Below are 13,575 nucleotides of genomic sequence, written 5' to 3'. Positions count from 1 at the left end.
TGCCCCGCCCGCGCCGCGCGCAGCCGCCCTCTGCACTTGACAGATACGGCGTGGAGCTGGGGATGCTGGGCTGGACCGGCCCGCCCCGCCCAGCCCGGCGCGCGACCGTTCGCCACGGCCACGGCCGCGTGCCGCAGCTCTCCGTCTCAGTGCAGCTCATCACCTACCCGAAGAAGGCCGGCTCGGCTTCGGTTCGGCACCTCGTCGAGCACTCCGACACAGCGGCGGTGATCTGCCGACGTGGACATCAGGCGCACGGCGGTGTCGACCCAACACATCGCTCGCTGTTCACAACCCAGTGTGCCACGCCGCTGACGACGACCGGCGCTCACCCCAGAGCCACCGGCGCCCAGGAAAGGAGACCGCCCACATTCGCGGAGTCCTCTGCGGACTTTCACTGGGACTAGCTCACCGCGGACCTCGAGGTAAGCGCTATCGCGCCCACCGTACCGTGAAGGGCTTGACGATGTCGACGTCGACGCCGTAAACGTCTCGGTACTGAAAGCACGCGGGCCTGCTGCTGATGCTGCCCAGCTCCCCTCCATGCACGCCTGCACGCATGCAGGCAGAAGAATGTAAATCCTGGGTAAACAAATCCTTTCAGATCGAAGCGCGGGAAAAAAAGATTAGTCGTCAGGACAACCAGATTAGTTAGTTTTGGAACAACGAATCGAAATTGGGTTGGATTAGTTAGTTTCTCAGGACCTTCTAAGTTGCCGAAGGTTTAGTTGCCAGCAGCGAATCTGTCGATACGCAGGAGCCAATCCTTTCGTGTGGACACTCTGGTCACTGGTGAATATTCAGATCAAACGGATTGGCTCCTGCAGCTACGTCTTCGCTCTGTCAAGTGACTCTTAGCTCTGAGAACTAATTTTTAATTGCAATAGCTAATTTTGGTTTGTGTTTTCCGAAAACTAACTAATAAGGTAGTTCTCACGACTAATCTTTTTTCCGTGGGCATTCCCCCAACGGACACGGTGTGCGAGTTAGGAGAGTTAGCCGTAGAAGTACAAAGAATCCACGGTTAACAACCAAAATATGGGATAACCGAGAGGATGAGTCTACGTGACCCTTTCTGCATCGCTCCTGACTCCTGAACAGGTCAATCGCCGATGGAAACATAACAACTCGCCGCTCTACAGCCGCGCCACAGTAAAGACCCTTCGCTTCGCGGTCAGGCTGCGTGTCAATGAACTTGAATGCAACGCGAGCGAGAATTCCTCTTTCCCCCCCCCCCCCCCCAACTCCTACTCCCATCAGCGCTGCATGGACCTGCCGAGGGAAAAAAAGTCACTTAGGCTCCGCAGAATTGCCAATTGAAACGACTTGCGCCTCGTGCGCTCATTTTCGGGGCGGAATGGGGCCGCTAACGATCGGAATTGTGGGGCCGCGGAGACGACGACGACGACGACGAAGCGCCGGGAAAGTGAAGGGAAGGGAAGTTCATTACGGGCTTTAACGGGCGCGAGGGCCGAGGCGAAGGCGAGGGCGCGCGGTCGCACCGTCCCGTCCGGGTCCGGGCCCGGGCGGGGGACGAACGGCACCGGCAGTACGTATATGACAAGGCACGCTGGCTGCCGCCGGCTGCTGCCCGCTCCGCTGCCCCAGCCCCCAGCCCCACCCCACACTCTCTCCTCCTCTCACCGTGTACCCGGGCCCTTCGAGTCCTGCCTCCGGCTGCAGAGCCTCTCCCGACACGCACACACACACACACACACACACACAGGCTGGAGCGCGGGCGCCGGCAGCGCTTTACAGTCGGGCCGTCGTGTCAGGTGTCGCATCGTCACGAGCCGCGCTGCAGTTTTTTTTGGTCAGCTGAAAACACTGCGTGCGCGCCGCGTCAGCGACGGTCAGCTAGGCGGCGGCGGCGGCGGCGGCGGCGGCTCGGTGCCTTCCGCTGACCGCGCCGACCGCGCCCCGCGGCAGTGTCACCTGAGGCGGCGTTTTGTAACCACCGAAATGAAACGAACGCTCAACATGAACCTAGCGACTTCAAAACCACAAAAGAGAGAGGGTGGGGGTTGTCATTTGGTTGGATGGTCATGGGGGTTGGGTGGTTGATCATTGTATTGGGACTTCCCTCTCGACGCCCCGATCCCCGAAGCCAAGACCGCCAAGACTGGGCGGCGCGGCGGCGCGGCGGCGCGGCGTCCGGTTGTCAGGGCAACGACGCGTCGCGGGGCTCTATAGCAGCGTGACTCGCAGACTCGCCACGGCGACACAACGGAGACCATCATGGCGTCGGCGGGGTGGTCGCGTCCCGGTGACAGTGGCGGCAGCCTCCCTCTCCTCGGCCGCCACCGGTGCGCGGCGGCAGATTTGAATCGGATTAAGAGTAACCGCCGCGGACACTACCGCGGCGAGCACTACCGTCGCGTCACAGGCTCATTTCGTACTTACGGTTTCGTTGGCCGCGGTGCCGCTAAAGGCTTGGGACTGGGCAGCCGCGGCCCGCAAGCTGCGCTGCCTGCTGCGGGGCGCAGGGGGAAATTTAGTAGTGGGGATGATGACGGACTGCATCGGGGTCGGGGCGTTTGCCGGCCACGGTGCACCGAAGTGTGACGTCGGCATCGGCGCCAGCGTCTCCTCCTTCCGGATTTGCCGATCCGAGGCGGTGTTCGGGATACCAGGTGGCTGATTAACCCGGCGCACTGCTGTAGTTAGCCTGTACCGCACGCAAGAGTGCGGGCGGGCTTGCCTATCGCCCCTGTCCACGGCGCCTTGCGAGCCGGGCGAGTAGGCAACCCGCCCGCACTCGTGCGTGCCGCGCAGCCTAACTACAGAAGTGCGCGGGGTTAATGAGCCACCTGGTATAATGTTGAGTGATCGCCCATGTAGCAGAGCTGCATAAAATGTACATTTTGTGTCCAATCTAAAAAGCGCCTAAAACGCGTGTAGGGGCCTAAATATGCGCCTAAAATGCGCGTTTCAGGTGGGACATATAATGCGGTTCGAATGCAGTTTGCTTCATTTTGCTACCTTGGTCGAACTATTTTCTCATCGCCTCCGCCCTCTTGGTGTGTTCCAGGTTCTCTCCGCCGTACAACATGTCGGGCATCGTGCAGACAGTGGTGCGCAACTACCATGATATTGTGCAGGAGACGAAAGTCGGTAAGTTGTCCTCGCGCACTTAAAGCAGCAGTGTGATGAGTGCACGTGGGCCCCTCCCTATAGTGAGGGACGGGACGAGAAGCGACGCTTGAACGGCGCGTAGACATCGAGACGAGATGTCGCGCGACAGGGAAGTACCTTGCACAGCAGGTGCCGTTGCTCAAGTAACAGAGATGAGTCAGTAATGCGTCAATATGATGTTAAATCGTAGTCACAAATTTTAAATCACCATGACGTATTTTATCGTTAAAAAATGACAATTTTTAAATGTCAAAATAACGTTATAGTGACGGTGATGGTTCTGATTTTTTTTTTAAAAAAAAAATATTATTCCTAGCCACGAGGCAGAGTTCTCTGCGTCATCCTGGATCCCTCTACTCCATCCATGTCACCAGACAAATTGCCACGATGTGCCAGCTCTAGGTGGAATGCGAACCCGCCACCTTGTGGTCAACTGAACTGATGTTGACGTAAACAATGACAGTTTCTCTCATCGTGCAAGGCAGTCACTATAACGTCACTAGTACGTTTTGATCTCTAAGTCGTAATTTTTAAGTCATATTGTCAGATGCTGTGATCTGTTTGACGAAAAAGAGGTCAATATTTCGTCAAGTTTTGATGTATTCCTGACTAATCTCTGTTACTTGGGTGCGCAGCCCGAACAAGCAAGTCATGGTGACAGTGGAACGGTTTCTGGCCGGCGGCACAGAGGCATTGTGGCCATTGTATACGCGCCGGGCCAAGGTACCGCGGGGAGCCGGCCGGACCAGAGGACCGGACCGGGAGCCATGTGCCTCTGGCTGCCTCTGGCTAAAGAGCCCCCCAGCGCAGCCGCCTCGGCAGCCGCCTCGGCAGCCTCATGACGGCGCTGTCCCCGTGATTGGGGCCGCCGAGGCCCGACCCGGCGCTGCTGCCCCGGGGGGATGCGCCGTGGACGATAGCGGGACTCGAACCCTCGGGGCTCGGAGCGCGATGTGCGGCCCCCAGGGCCTATCCGCGGTGTCGCTCACCCCGCCCCCTCCGTCCTCCTCTGCTTCCAGATCCCATGGTGGACTCGTGGTTCCTCATGGGCTCGCCCCTGCCCATCCTCTCCATCCTCGCCGTCTACCTGTGGTTCGTCCTCAAGGCGGGCCCGGCCTTCATGGCCTCGAGGAAGCCGTACAACCTGCAGCCTATCCTCATCCTGTACAACGGCTACCAGGTCCTCTTTAGCCTGTGGCTCTGCACCATGGTGAGTTGAACGCACTGTGTGGCTGGGGACTTCCCTGCCAGAGAGAGGCTGATCGTTTTTTCTCCCTCTGCCGACGACCTGCAGCCCCTGAGAGTAAACGCCATCCCGTACCTCCTGAAACACGGATGCCACCCTCCGCAGAACCAGCACAATCCGTTCACCATCGCGGTCAGTCCAACAGTATCAACTATTCGTTGAAATAAATAATATATCTTACCCTTTTCCTCTTATTAAGGCTTGTCCTATTTGTGACTTTACTGCAGGTTTCTAATGGCGCATGGTGGTACTTTTTTTCAAAAGTGATTGAGTTGCTTGATACGGTAAGAAGTTACAATATCCCAGAAAACTTGTTATATTTAAAAACTAAGAAGGAACGACCCTTAATTAATGATGTTTTACTGAAAACAGGTATTTTTTGTGCTTCGAAAGAAGCAAAACCAAGTTTCCTTCCTGAACGTCTACCATCACACCATCACCTGCTTCTTTTCATGGTGCTACCTTAAGTACCTACCAGGTGAACAAGGAGTGGTCATTGGGTTCCTTAACTCAATTGTCCATGTAGTATTGTATTCCTACTACCTTATTGCCGCCCTAGGGCCAAAGTACCAGAAGTATTTGTGGTGGAAGAAATATGTCACCAAAATTCAACTGGTAAGTCCAATTCATCCTCCCAGATTTAAGTGTTTAGAAAAAGAAGCTAATGCCTTTGGTCCCGGATTTTAGGCACAGTTCTGCATTATGCTGATGTACTTGGGCACATTGCTGCTCTTCGACTGCAGGCTTCCCAAAGCTCTGACATTCTTCTTTGTGGGTAATGTTGTCATCTTCCTCTTCCTGTTTGCTGATTTCTACCGAAAAGCATATGCAAGGAGACCCTCAAGAAACCAAGATTCTGTAGCAGACAAAAAGTCAGAACCATCCAGTTATAAGAACACCCTACCAGTCCTGCCAGTAAATGGTGTTTCAAACAGGAAACCACAAACTGTGCAGTAACTGATTACAAATATTTGAGAGTCTGGGCTACGCCATCATTGTCCATGCAATTAATTTTATTTCATAAATCTGAAACAGAGGTTCATGCCAGAACTTGATAGGAGATTACATGTTATATGTAGTTCACCATCAAGGACATGTTCCATGTGCAGAAAATGTATTGTTGCTTCAAAAGCAAAGTGGGCCCCCACCTATGATGGCATACTGCACAGTTTAAGAGTTTATGAAATGATAGAGATGCAGCACTACTGACCACACCATTGGAATTGTTGCAAAATTCAAGGAATTTAAAGAATGCAATGTGGATGGTAGGTGTAGCATTACTACTATGTTCCCATCTTTCCAAAAAAAGTAAGTATAGAAATGGAAAGTATTGAATTTTCATACAACTGTGATAAAAATGCACATGAACTTAGAGATGGCTCACAAGATAAGGTGTTTGCCTGAAATTTGAGATGGTGTTATGCGCACTCACTGAGATGTCAATAGAACAAAATGTTATTACAATCAAGACATTGATCTACAAAATATTTGAAGTTAAACTGAAGCCTTAAGAAATGATACTCTTAAGATACAGTATTGCTCATGTAGATGCTCTTGATAATAGATTAGAAATTAAGAATACTTTAGATGTCATAGATTATTTATTGAAATTGATTTTTAATGCCAGAAGGCATGAGTAAGTTATTGATACTGTTGCAGAACAATAAAAGTATTACCTCATTGTCAAAACAAATGTATAATAAATATAATTCTACACCAATTATTATAATACCTATACACAATATCCAATAAGAAGGGCATATAAAAAAGCATGCATGTTACAGAAAATAAAGAGATCACAAGCAAATTTAAAGAGTGGTCATGATTATTTGTAAATGAATGCAGTGTTAATAGTTAATAACAAAGGTGGAATGACATACAGCTTTAAAAGGTGAAACAAACATTCAACTAATCAATCTAGGTAGTGATCTAGCATCAGTATAACAAGGCACAAATTTCAGGAGTGTCAAAAGTATTTGGAAATTAAACTACAAGTTCACTTCTGTAACATTAAATTTTAAAGCAAGTCCAAATTGACATCACAGACCAAAAGCCATGTGCCTCTCATACAGACAAAATATCATCCTCCTAATACTAAACACTTCAATAATTTAATAGAATTGAATCTTCCACTCGAATTAATACAATGTGTTATCCTGACAAGGTAACAAAACTCTTAAAGGTCCTCCTCATCATCAATGTCAGAATCCGAATCTCTTCCTCGAATGCTTCTTTTAGGTGCTCCCAGGAGGGTCTTAGGCTTCTTCTTCTTTTCAGGTGGGTTCAATAGGTCACCACTGTAATTAATAACTCCTGCAGTGCCTAATCTCCATTCTAACATTTCAGTCGAGAAATCATCACAGTTCCCCAGATCAGTGAAGCCAACAATAAAATCTTTAGTCTTGCTATCTTTAATTAGAGCCATGGTTGGAATAACACGGATACGAAGGCGATCTGTACAGATAAAGTGTAAAATAAGGTAATCTATTCATAGTTTCACAGGTCCCAAAGAATTGAGAATGAAATCTTCATTAGTACAAACCTGTGAGGAAAGGAGCTTTTTCAACATTCAATCGCACAAAGCGTGTTTCAACATGCTTCTTGCACAGCAGTTTGAGGTGATGATCTACAATTTTGCACCGAGGGGAGCCATCTTTGTAGAAGTGGCAAACTATGTCTTTTGACTTTTTAGAAATCTCAAAGAACTCTTTTTCCTCGTGAATCTCAGTATATTCTCCATGGCCCTGAAAAACATAGTTTATGAATAAAACATGTATGGATGTAAACTGCTGTTATGACCATTAAAAAATTACCATAACAAGCCATTCTTGGCGTTTTTTAGCTTGTTCCTTAAGCTGCTTGAGACGATCTCCCCTCAGTCGATCAATATCATCAGCATCCATATTCTCCAACTTATCAAGTTCGGAATCAAGATGTTGCTCCACATTTCGAGCAACTTCAAGGACTTGACTCTTGATCAGGTTTTCTATATCAGCGGTAGCCATGATGAATCACTTCCTGATTAAAAAGAAAGCAAGAAATAACAACATAAGCACATGCAAGAATTAGGAAAAATATGGACATATAAAATTATTCTTTTTCCCCAAGCAAACAGAAATTACTTTTGTGATATTTATAGAAAAACTGGGTAAACGTGTTAAGGTGAATGAACCAAAATGAACGACTTAACCCACAAAGAACGATCATGTCTGTCACACCTGGGTTTGGCTAAGTTAACTAGTGTTCCATACGAGCAAATTAGATACTTTTAGGGTTTGCATCTTGTTACCTGGATGGGGAAAAGACGATCTACCAGGGAAAAGCGGCGCTTACCAGTGACAACTAAAATGTTCGATTTGATTTGGATTGAACAGTGCCGAGCTTGTTGATCTTTTTGTTGTTGAGACGAAGTTGTTGTTGTTGCTATGTTGCTGCTGCTGTCACCGCCTTTCAGAAAGGAGCTTTTCTCATTCCTCCAGCCCGGTCCCGGCATTAGTTTACTTCCGGTCGTTGTTACAAGAAGTCGCACGTTTCGTTTTATTTACACCCGTAGCCTGTAGTGCACCTGAGGTTGACGTTAATTTTTGAAATATGACAACGGCAGCTCAAAAGGTAAGTGCCGTTCAGTTTCAGTCACCCTTTGGAGTGGTTTTTGCCTCTGCGCATTGATTATTTGACTTGTGCATTGCTACTTCATCATGGGGCCATAGACATGGACTCCAGGATGAAGCCCATGTTTGATAGGTTAGAAGCTGCTCTGGTATTATGTGTAGACACGCGCTACTACTTACACGCCCACGAACACTGTTCCTATACTCGTCTCGTGTAGTATACGTTCCACCCCTTCGTACGGTCACCGTTAGTCTAAGAAACTCTTCGTTTCTTCGTTGATTTTTCACTTACCTATGTGTCACCATGTCACTGCCACAGTCAAGTCCTGTAGTTTGGTTTGTTAATGGGCTATTCCACCGCTAACTATGATTTTTAAGTGGAAGCACATGTAACTAATGAGTTGTGGATCTTGATTATTGTTCATCCCATCAGTTGCATGTGAGTGTGACTACCCTGAATTAAAGAGATCAAAATGCAAGAAATTTTGGTTCCATGACTTGCCAAGCTTTTTATTTCAAAGCTATTTTAAATCAGTTCAAAACTATTTTAAATTATGCCTTTTTCTTTTGTCACGGCACTGCATATCTATGAGTATTTGCGCAGTTACTGACATTTTCTTCCTGCTGGCTGCCGGCTGGTGACCGCCATTTAGTGTCCTATGTAGGTTAATAAACTATCAATTGATCTACAGATAATAATTAAACTGAAAAAATTGTTTTGTCTTGTTTTTGTTCCCTCATATTGCAGTCCTTGAACCTCTAACTTGCAATTTATTTGATGGCGTTTGTTTCAGGTCCAGGAGTACAAAGACACCCTAAAAACAAAGGTGTGTGTTGGAATAATGCATTACCTCCTGCATTGGTTTTGTGAACTTGACTGATTTTATTTTGTTCTTTCCCTAGGCTGAAGAACTGATATTAAATGGATTCCCTGAGAAAATAGTCAAATTAAATGAACTTCTGGAGATGCCCATGTTTGGAAACTTGGATCTCTCCATTGTTCACCAAAAGCTAAACATTCCCACTCCTGATCCTGTTCAAATCAACAGGTAAAGCACTAGCTGTGATTGTCTACAATATTCTATCTAACTTAATAATTATTTTGAGTTTTTGGTACTGAGTTTCCTAAATTCTTAAAGTTTTGTTCCTTCTTCATCCCTTCTATCTTTCTAAATTTTCAGTAACTCCGATCATGGTTCAGCAACTAAGAAGAGGAAATGTGAAAATGAAACCAATGATGTTGGAACTAAAGTCATGTTGTTGACTTCAGGACCAGTTCCATGCAATTCTACACTTACCGAACTGATTGGTGTCGTGAAGCCTCACATCAAGGAATTAGTTGCCGATTCTAATTTGGTGAGATCTGTTGTGTATGTCATGTGGCATGTAGTATGCCCTAATCCCATGATGGTTCTAATATTCTGTGTTTGCTGCTGTGACAGTTAAAAATGTGGGTATCTTTCATGATTCCCAAAATTGAAGATGGAAACAATTTTGGAGTTTCCATTCAAGAAGATACCCTGGCTGAAATCCAGTCAGTAGAATCAGAAGCTGCTGCCTTCTTTGATCAGATCTCACGTTACTATGTTTCCCGAGCTAAAATAATATCCAAGGTAAGATACTTCGTTTAAACTCTATTTTAAAGGTTTAATCAAACCATTGAACAGCCCTTTTAATTTTTCTTTCTTATTGAAGGTGGCCAAATACCCCCACATTGAGGACTACCGCCGCTCCGTGCAGGAATTGGATGAGAAAGAATACCTGAGTCTCTGGCTAGTGCTCTGTGAAGTTCGCAACCGTTACAGCACACTTCATGATATTGTCACTAAAAACATTGACAAGATCAAGAAACCCAGATCAACCAATTCAGTATCTCTCTACTGATGTGTCCAGTCCAATGTAATTGGCTTGGTGCCCATATTAATGAATTTGGTTGATTGTGATCCTGTCCTTTTCTTTCTGTATTCCTTAATTGATAAGGCACTAGTGTTTCTGTTGGATAATTTTGTCAATGTTTCCATTTAAAGCTTGATGCTGTGAAATCTGAGATGACTAAGGCTGGTTCCATGCTTGAATATTTCCAATCTTAGAGCTTGAACAGTTTTGGGATGTTTATGTAATTATTTTACAGCCAGTTTCTAAAATTTGTTGTAACTCTTAAAGTTGACAGGTTTATTTATGCACCTTTTACCATTAGCATTGTCCTGCATTTTTTTATGGATGCGGTGCTGGATTAAAATGAAGAATTAAGCGTTAATCACTCTTATATCAGCAATTTTTTAGCATGTTCTAAATTACTTGTGGCATTGTATCAATTGACCTTATGTGTGCTCCTATAGTTACTTTTCCTGTTGGGTTTCTTCATACAATTTTTGTTTTACGAACCTTTGACTTTTGTGACTCCACTCTGTTGCACGATCGTAATACCTAGCATGTATGTCTTGTCAGTTATTCAAATTTACCCCACAAGTTGTTTTTGTCTGGAACCATGTATACTGACTGGATTGATAATAGAAATTAATTTTGCAATCTCATGAAGTTGAGGAAGATTATGTCAGACACTTAATGTATCCCAAATATCTCCTCAATCTGTAGATTTGTTTATAAACTGGTTATGTAAATATAGCAATAAATATGATGCAACCAAAATCAACCCAATTTATGAGATATTGTCAATTGTCCTCTTTTCAAGCTCTGTACTTCTGTTTTCTTTTTATCTGTAGAGATTCAATTTTAACTGTTAAAACTGAAGGACTTAAATTATTCTTGACAGAAACATACAAAGCAGTGTAATTCCAGTTAGTTATTTTTAAATTTTACTTTGTAATCATGAATAATTTTTCATGCTTAAACTAGTTAAATCTGAAGCCACAAAGTCAAATGCCTGTATGAATATGTTTAAAATTCATATGAAGGTTGTTTTGGTGATATTTAGGTAGCTTGTTTCGGTGATACATTTTTTAAACAGTGTGAGGGTAGAGGGGGAAGTGCTATAGTCTCAAATATTCTTCCTTGTTTTTCTCTCCTGGATGTATGTACTATGATAATGCTGTTTTGTTAGGTCAGTAAAACCTACCACCCAATTAAATTAAACCTTTTTCAATCATTTGTTTATTTTACGGTATCACTGTATCTCTCTTTGCCTGTAACTTTTTTGAGATCGGGATCTGTTATCTATAAGAAATTGCGTAGTTTAAAGAAGTTAGGCTGGGATGCCTCCTGGCTGGTTACCGTGGTTACTGTTGGTTACCCTCGCCACTATCGCTAAGGGGTGCCCTGCTGCTGGTCCTGCCGTGACAGCCTGTCGGTTGCCTTAGTTACCGTTCATTGTTTTGTTTCTGTCCTTTGCTTCGATGGAGGCGCACCGTGGACCGCGTGGACCTCTAACTTGGATGCTCCCCGAGGAAGTCATCACGCACAATGTGCCGGGAGACGTGTGGGTGACAGTCCTTGGTCGTGTGCTGGACGTCAGTGACTTGGCGGACCCTCTGGGGACGCTGGCCTCCCGCGTCCTTGTCGCTTTCGCTGGCAAGGACATGAGTCACTACTTCGACCCAGATACGCTGGATGTAAGCACGCTCTCATGTCCATGCCAGTCGCACGGCATACGTACGCCCTTCAATCCAATGCACGTTTCAAGGTAGCCACCTTCATCCACCCGTCTTCGGGCGAAGAGATCCCCCTGCTAGCACCTTTAGAGGGAGGGAAGTCCTGGTGGCGTGAGCCCTCTAGAGTGCGGGGCTGGCTGACCAAACGTGCTCGGCCCGTAAGAATCCTCGACACCTTCTCCGGCACGCAAACTTGCCTTACGGTGGGTAGCCCACAGGAACGGTCGACGTCGTTTGGAAGCGGTCGACTTCTAGACATTCAGCAGCGTGCTGCTCCTGCAGGTGTGCTCGGAGGACTCGGTGGGCCGCGTGCTGCAGCGCTACCAGGTGTTCAACAGCGGGGCCGCGGACCGGTACTCGTGCGTGTCGGAGGACGGGGAGGGCGTGGTGGGCCTGGACCCGACGAGGACCCTGGATGAGAACGGCGTCGTGGACGAGAGGGACTTGTACATCCAGCTGGGGTTGCCGGAGGACTTCTACGTCCCCGCGCTGCAGCTCATCCTCCGCCACGATGACGATGACGGCCCTTCGAACTGGGAATCTCCAGCGGCGCACTGAGCTCCTCGGCTGTCGTAGAGTCCTAGAGGACTCTAGGCTGTCGCGCCTAGGGCCGCACAAACACAATGAGCCGTCGCGGCGTGTCGTCGCCGTCCGTTATTACCTGGAGGGACGAATCCTCGTGGGAACCAGACCGGTCGCCTCGCGCGCGCCACCCACATCCACCACCCGGCCCCGGCCTCCAAGCCTGCTCTGCGCCGCTGGGCGGGAACTGGCGAGGTGGCCGACGGGACACCCTGGGCTTGCGGGGTATGGCGTGCATGTCCCCGTCAGCGCCAGCTCGTGACACTCGACCCGCGGGCCTGGCTGGACCACGGGGAGGCCAATGCCGACGGCGTGCCCCGCCCTCGCCTGGCCGCCATAGACAAGGGCGCCCCCTCCCCCCCCCCTCCAAACCAAGCGCGTTGCTTTGTGCAACGTGCAAGGCAGACGAACACATCTTTACGGATCGGAGTTCCTGTGACCTCCGCAACCAAGGTTGCGCACCATGCGTCGCCAGCGTAGAATGCAAACAGACGATATGGAGAAGGACCGTCGTCGGGCTGAACTCTCCCCACCACCCCTAGTTACACAATAATCTATGTGCCCTCGATAAGGGCTGGCCTCCAAGGTCACCACTTCCTCGCGACTGGAGAGGCGCCCAGCCCCGGCGCAGCCACGCCCCGCGCCAGGACCAGGACCTGCATGTTGGCCGCGCCGGCACGCGCGGCGGGTGTGACACGGGAGGTCGGCGGCGCCGAGGAGGCTGCTACAGCAGCGCGAGGTGCGGGAGCAGAGGGCCTCGTCGCGGCCGTGAAGGTCCGCGTCAAACACGCAGAGGAATGTCCCCTGGACAGCTCATCCGTGTGCCTGCTTGTCAGCGAGACGGCGTGGGACTTCCCTCTGCGCCGCCGCCCGCGCTCGCCCGCGCCCTGCAGGATGCCCCGCCCTCCGCGTGTTTGCCGAGTGTGTTTACTCGAGTTGGAGGCCCCGATCAGCGATACACACGAGCCGCAGGGGGGATAAGGACAGAAGGTTTATGCAATGTTTTAACTGGACGATGACGTGTCTGCGCGCGTCACCGTCACTTCCGGTGAGCGAGCGAGCACAGACTATTTCACGTGGGTCTCTAAGAAGTGTAAATTCTGTTGTTCCCCTCTAGCACACATTCGGGGGAAGCATTGACCCATACCCGTCCTGTTTGACCGGCGGTGTCGCGGGTTTTGTGCCCCGCTCCTCACGCTGCTGCTGTGCTGCCATTTCATTATCAAGAGCAGAGTGAGCGGGTCTTTTGATTTCTTCGGTCAGCTGAAGGCTGAAGGGGTCATCTTTTTAGGGGCTCCAGCACCCACAGGAAACCCGGCAAAACCCGGGGGTTGACCTGCAGGGGGGCAGGGGAAGCGGGCAGCTCCAGACCCTCTGAGGCACCAGGCTCCCC

The 13,575-nt window shown here is 48.7% G+C and overlaps 4 protein-coding genes across 5 annotated transcripts; 3 read left to right on the top strand and 1 right to left on the bottom strand.

Annotated features, from left to right (window-relative positions):
• Positions 1 to 129: 129 nt before the first annotated feature.
• On the top strand, positions 130 to 6,194 carry LOC113209135 (elongation of very long chain fatty acids protein-like). Its single transcript, XM_026426512.2, has 7 exons — positions 130 to 425; positions 3,032 to 3,114; positions 4,155 to 4,345; positions 4,430 to 4,513; positions 4,609 to 4,665; positions 4,754 to 4,996; positions 5,069 to 6,194. The coding sequence occupies exons 2-7, from the start codon at positions 3,051 to 3,053 to the stop codon at positions 5,336 to 5,338; spliced, it is 909 nt and encodes a 302-aa protein (XP_026282297.1). The 5' UTR covers positions 130 to 425; positions 3,032 to 3,050; the 3' UTR covers positions 5,339 to 6,194.
• Positions 5,964 to 7,858, bottom strand: LOC113209137 (thioredoxin domain-containing protein 9). Of its 2 annotated transcripts, none has more exons than XM_026426514.2 (4): positions 7,715 to 7,858; positions 7,195 to 7,399; positions 6,924 to 7,125; positions 5,964 to 6,835 (listed from the first exon to the last, which is right to left on the bottom strand). In XM_026426514.2, exons 2-4 carry the CDS (start codon positions 7,384 to 7,386, stop codon positions 6,558 to 6,560), a joined length of 672 nt encoding a protein of 223 aa, XP_026282299.1. In that variant the 5' UTR covers positions 7,387 to 7,399; positions 7,715 to 7,858; the 3' UTR covers positions 5,964 to 6,557. The 2 variants fall into 2 exon arrangements, with proteins under 2 accessions (XP_026282299.1, XP_026282300.1); XM_026426515.2 differs by having other exon boundaries at positions 7,671 to 7,806.
• On the top strand, positions 7,857 to 11,095 carry LOC113209136 (proteasome activator complex subunit 3). Its single transcript, XM_026426513.2, has 6 exons — positions 7,857 to 7,993; positions 8,787 to 8,819; positions 8,896 to 9,041; positions 9,174 to 9,348; positions 9,435 to 9,605; positions 9,688 to 11,095. Exons 1-6 carry the CDS (start codon positions 7,973 to 7,975, stop codon positions 9,874 to 9,876), a joined length of 735 nt encoding a protein of 244 aa, XP_026282298.1. The 5' UTR covers positions 7,857 to 7,972; the 3' UTR covers positions 9,877 to 11,095.
• A 250-nt stretch (positions 11,096 to 11,345) lies between these two features.
• LOC113209139 (uncharacterized) lies at positions 11,346 to 13,569 on the top strand. Its single transcript, XM_052268916.1, has 2 exons — positions 11,346 to 11,561; positions 11,856 to 13,569. Exons 1-2 carry the CDS (start codon positions 11,346 to 11,348, stop codon positions 12,156 to 12,158), a joined length of 519 nt encoding a protein of 172 aa, XP_052124876.1. The 3' UTR covers positions 12,159 to 13,569.
• The last annotated feature ends 6 nt before the right edge of the window (positions 13,570 to 13,575 follow it).

The sequence above is a fragment of the Frankliniella occidentalis genome, unplaced genomic scaffold, assembly GCF_000697945.3.
Source record: "Frankliniella occidentalis isolate FOCC.00 unplaced genomic scaffold, Focc_3.1 Scaffold79, whole genome shotgun sequence".
In the NCBI taxonomy this organism is placed as follows: Eukaryota; Metazoa; Arthropoda; class Insecta; order Thysanoptera; family Thripidae; genus Frankliniella; species Frankliniella occidentalis.
The sequence above is the reverse complement of the archived record's forward strand: the minus strand, read 5'-3'. Positions and strand labels throughout refer to the sequence as shown.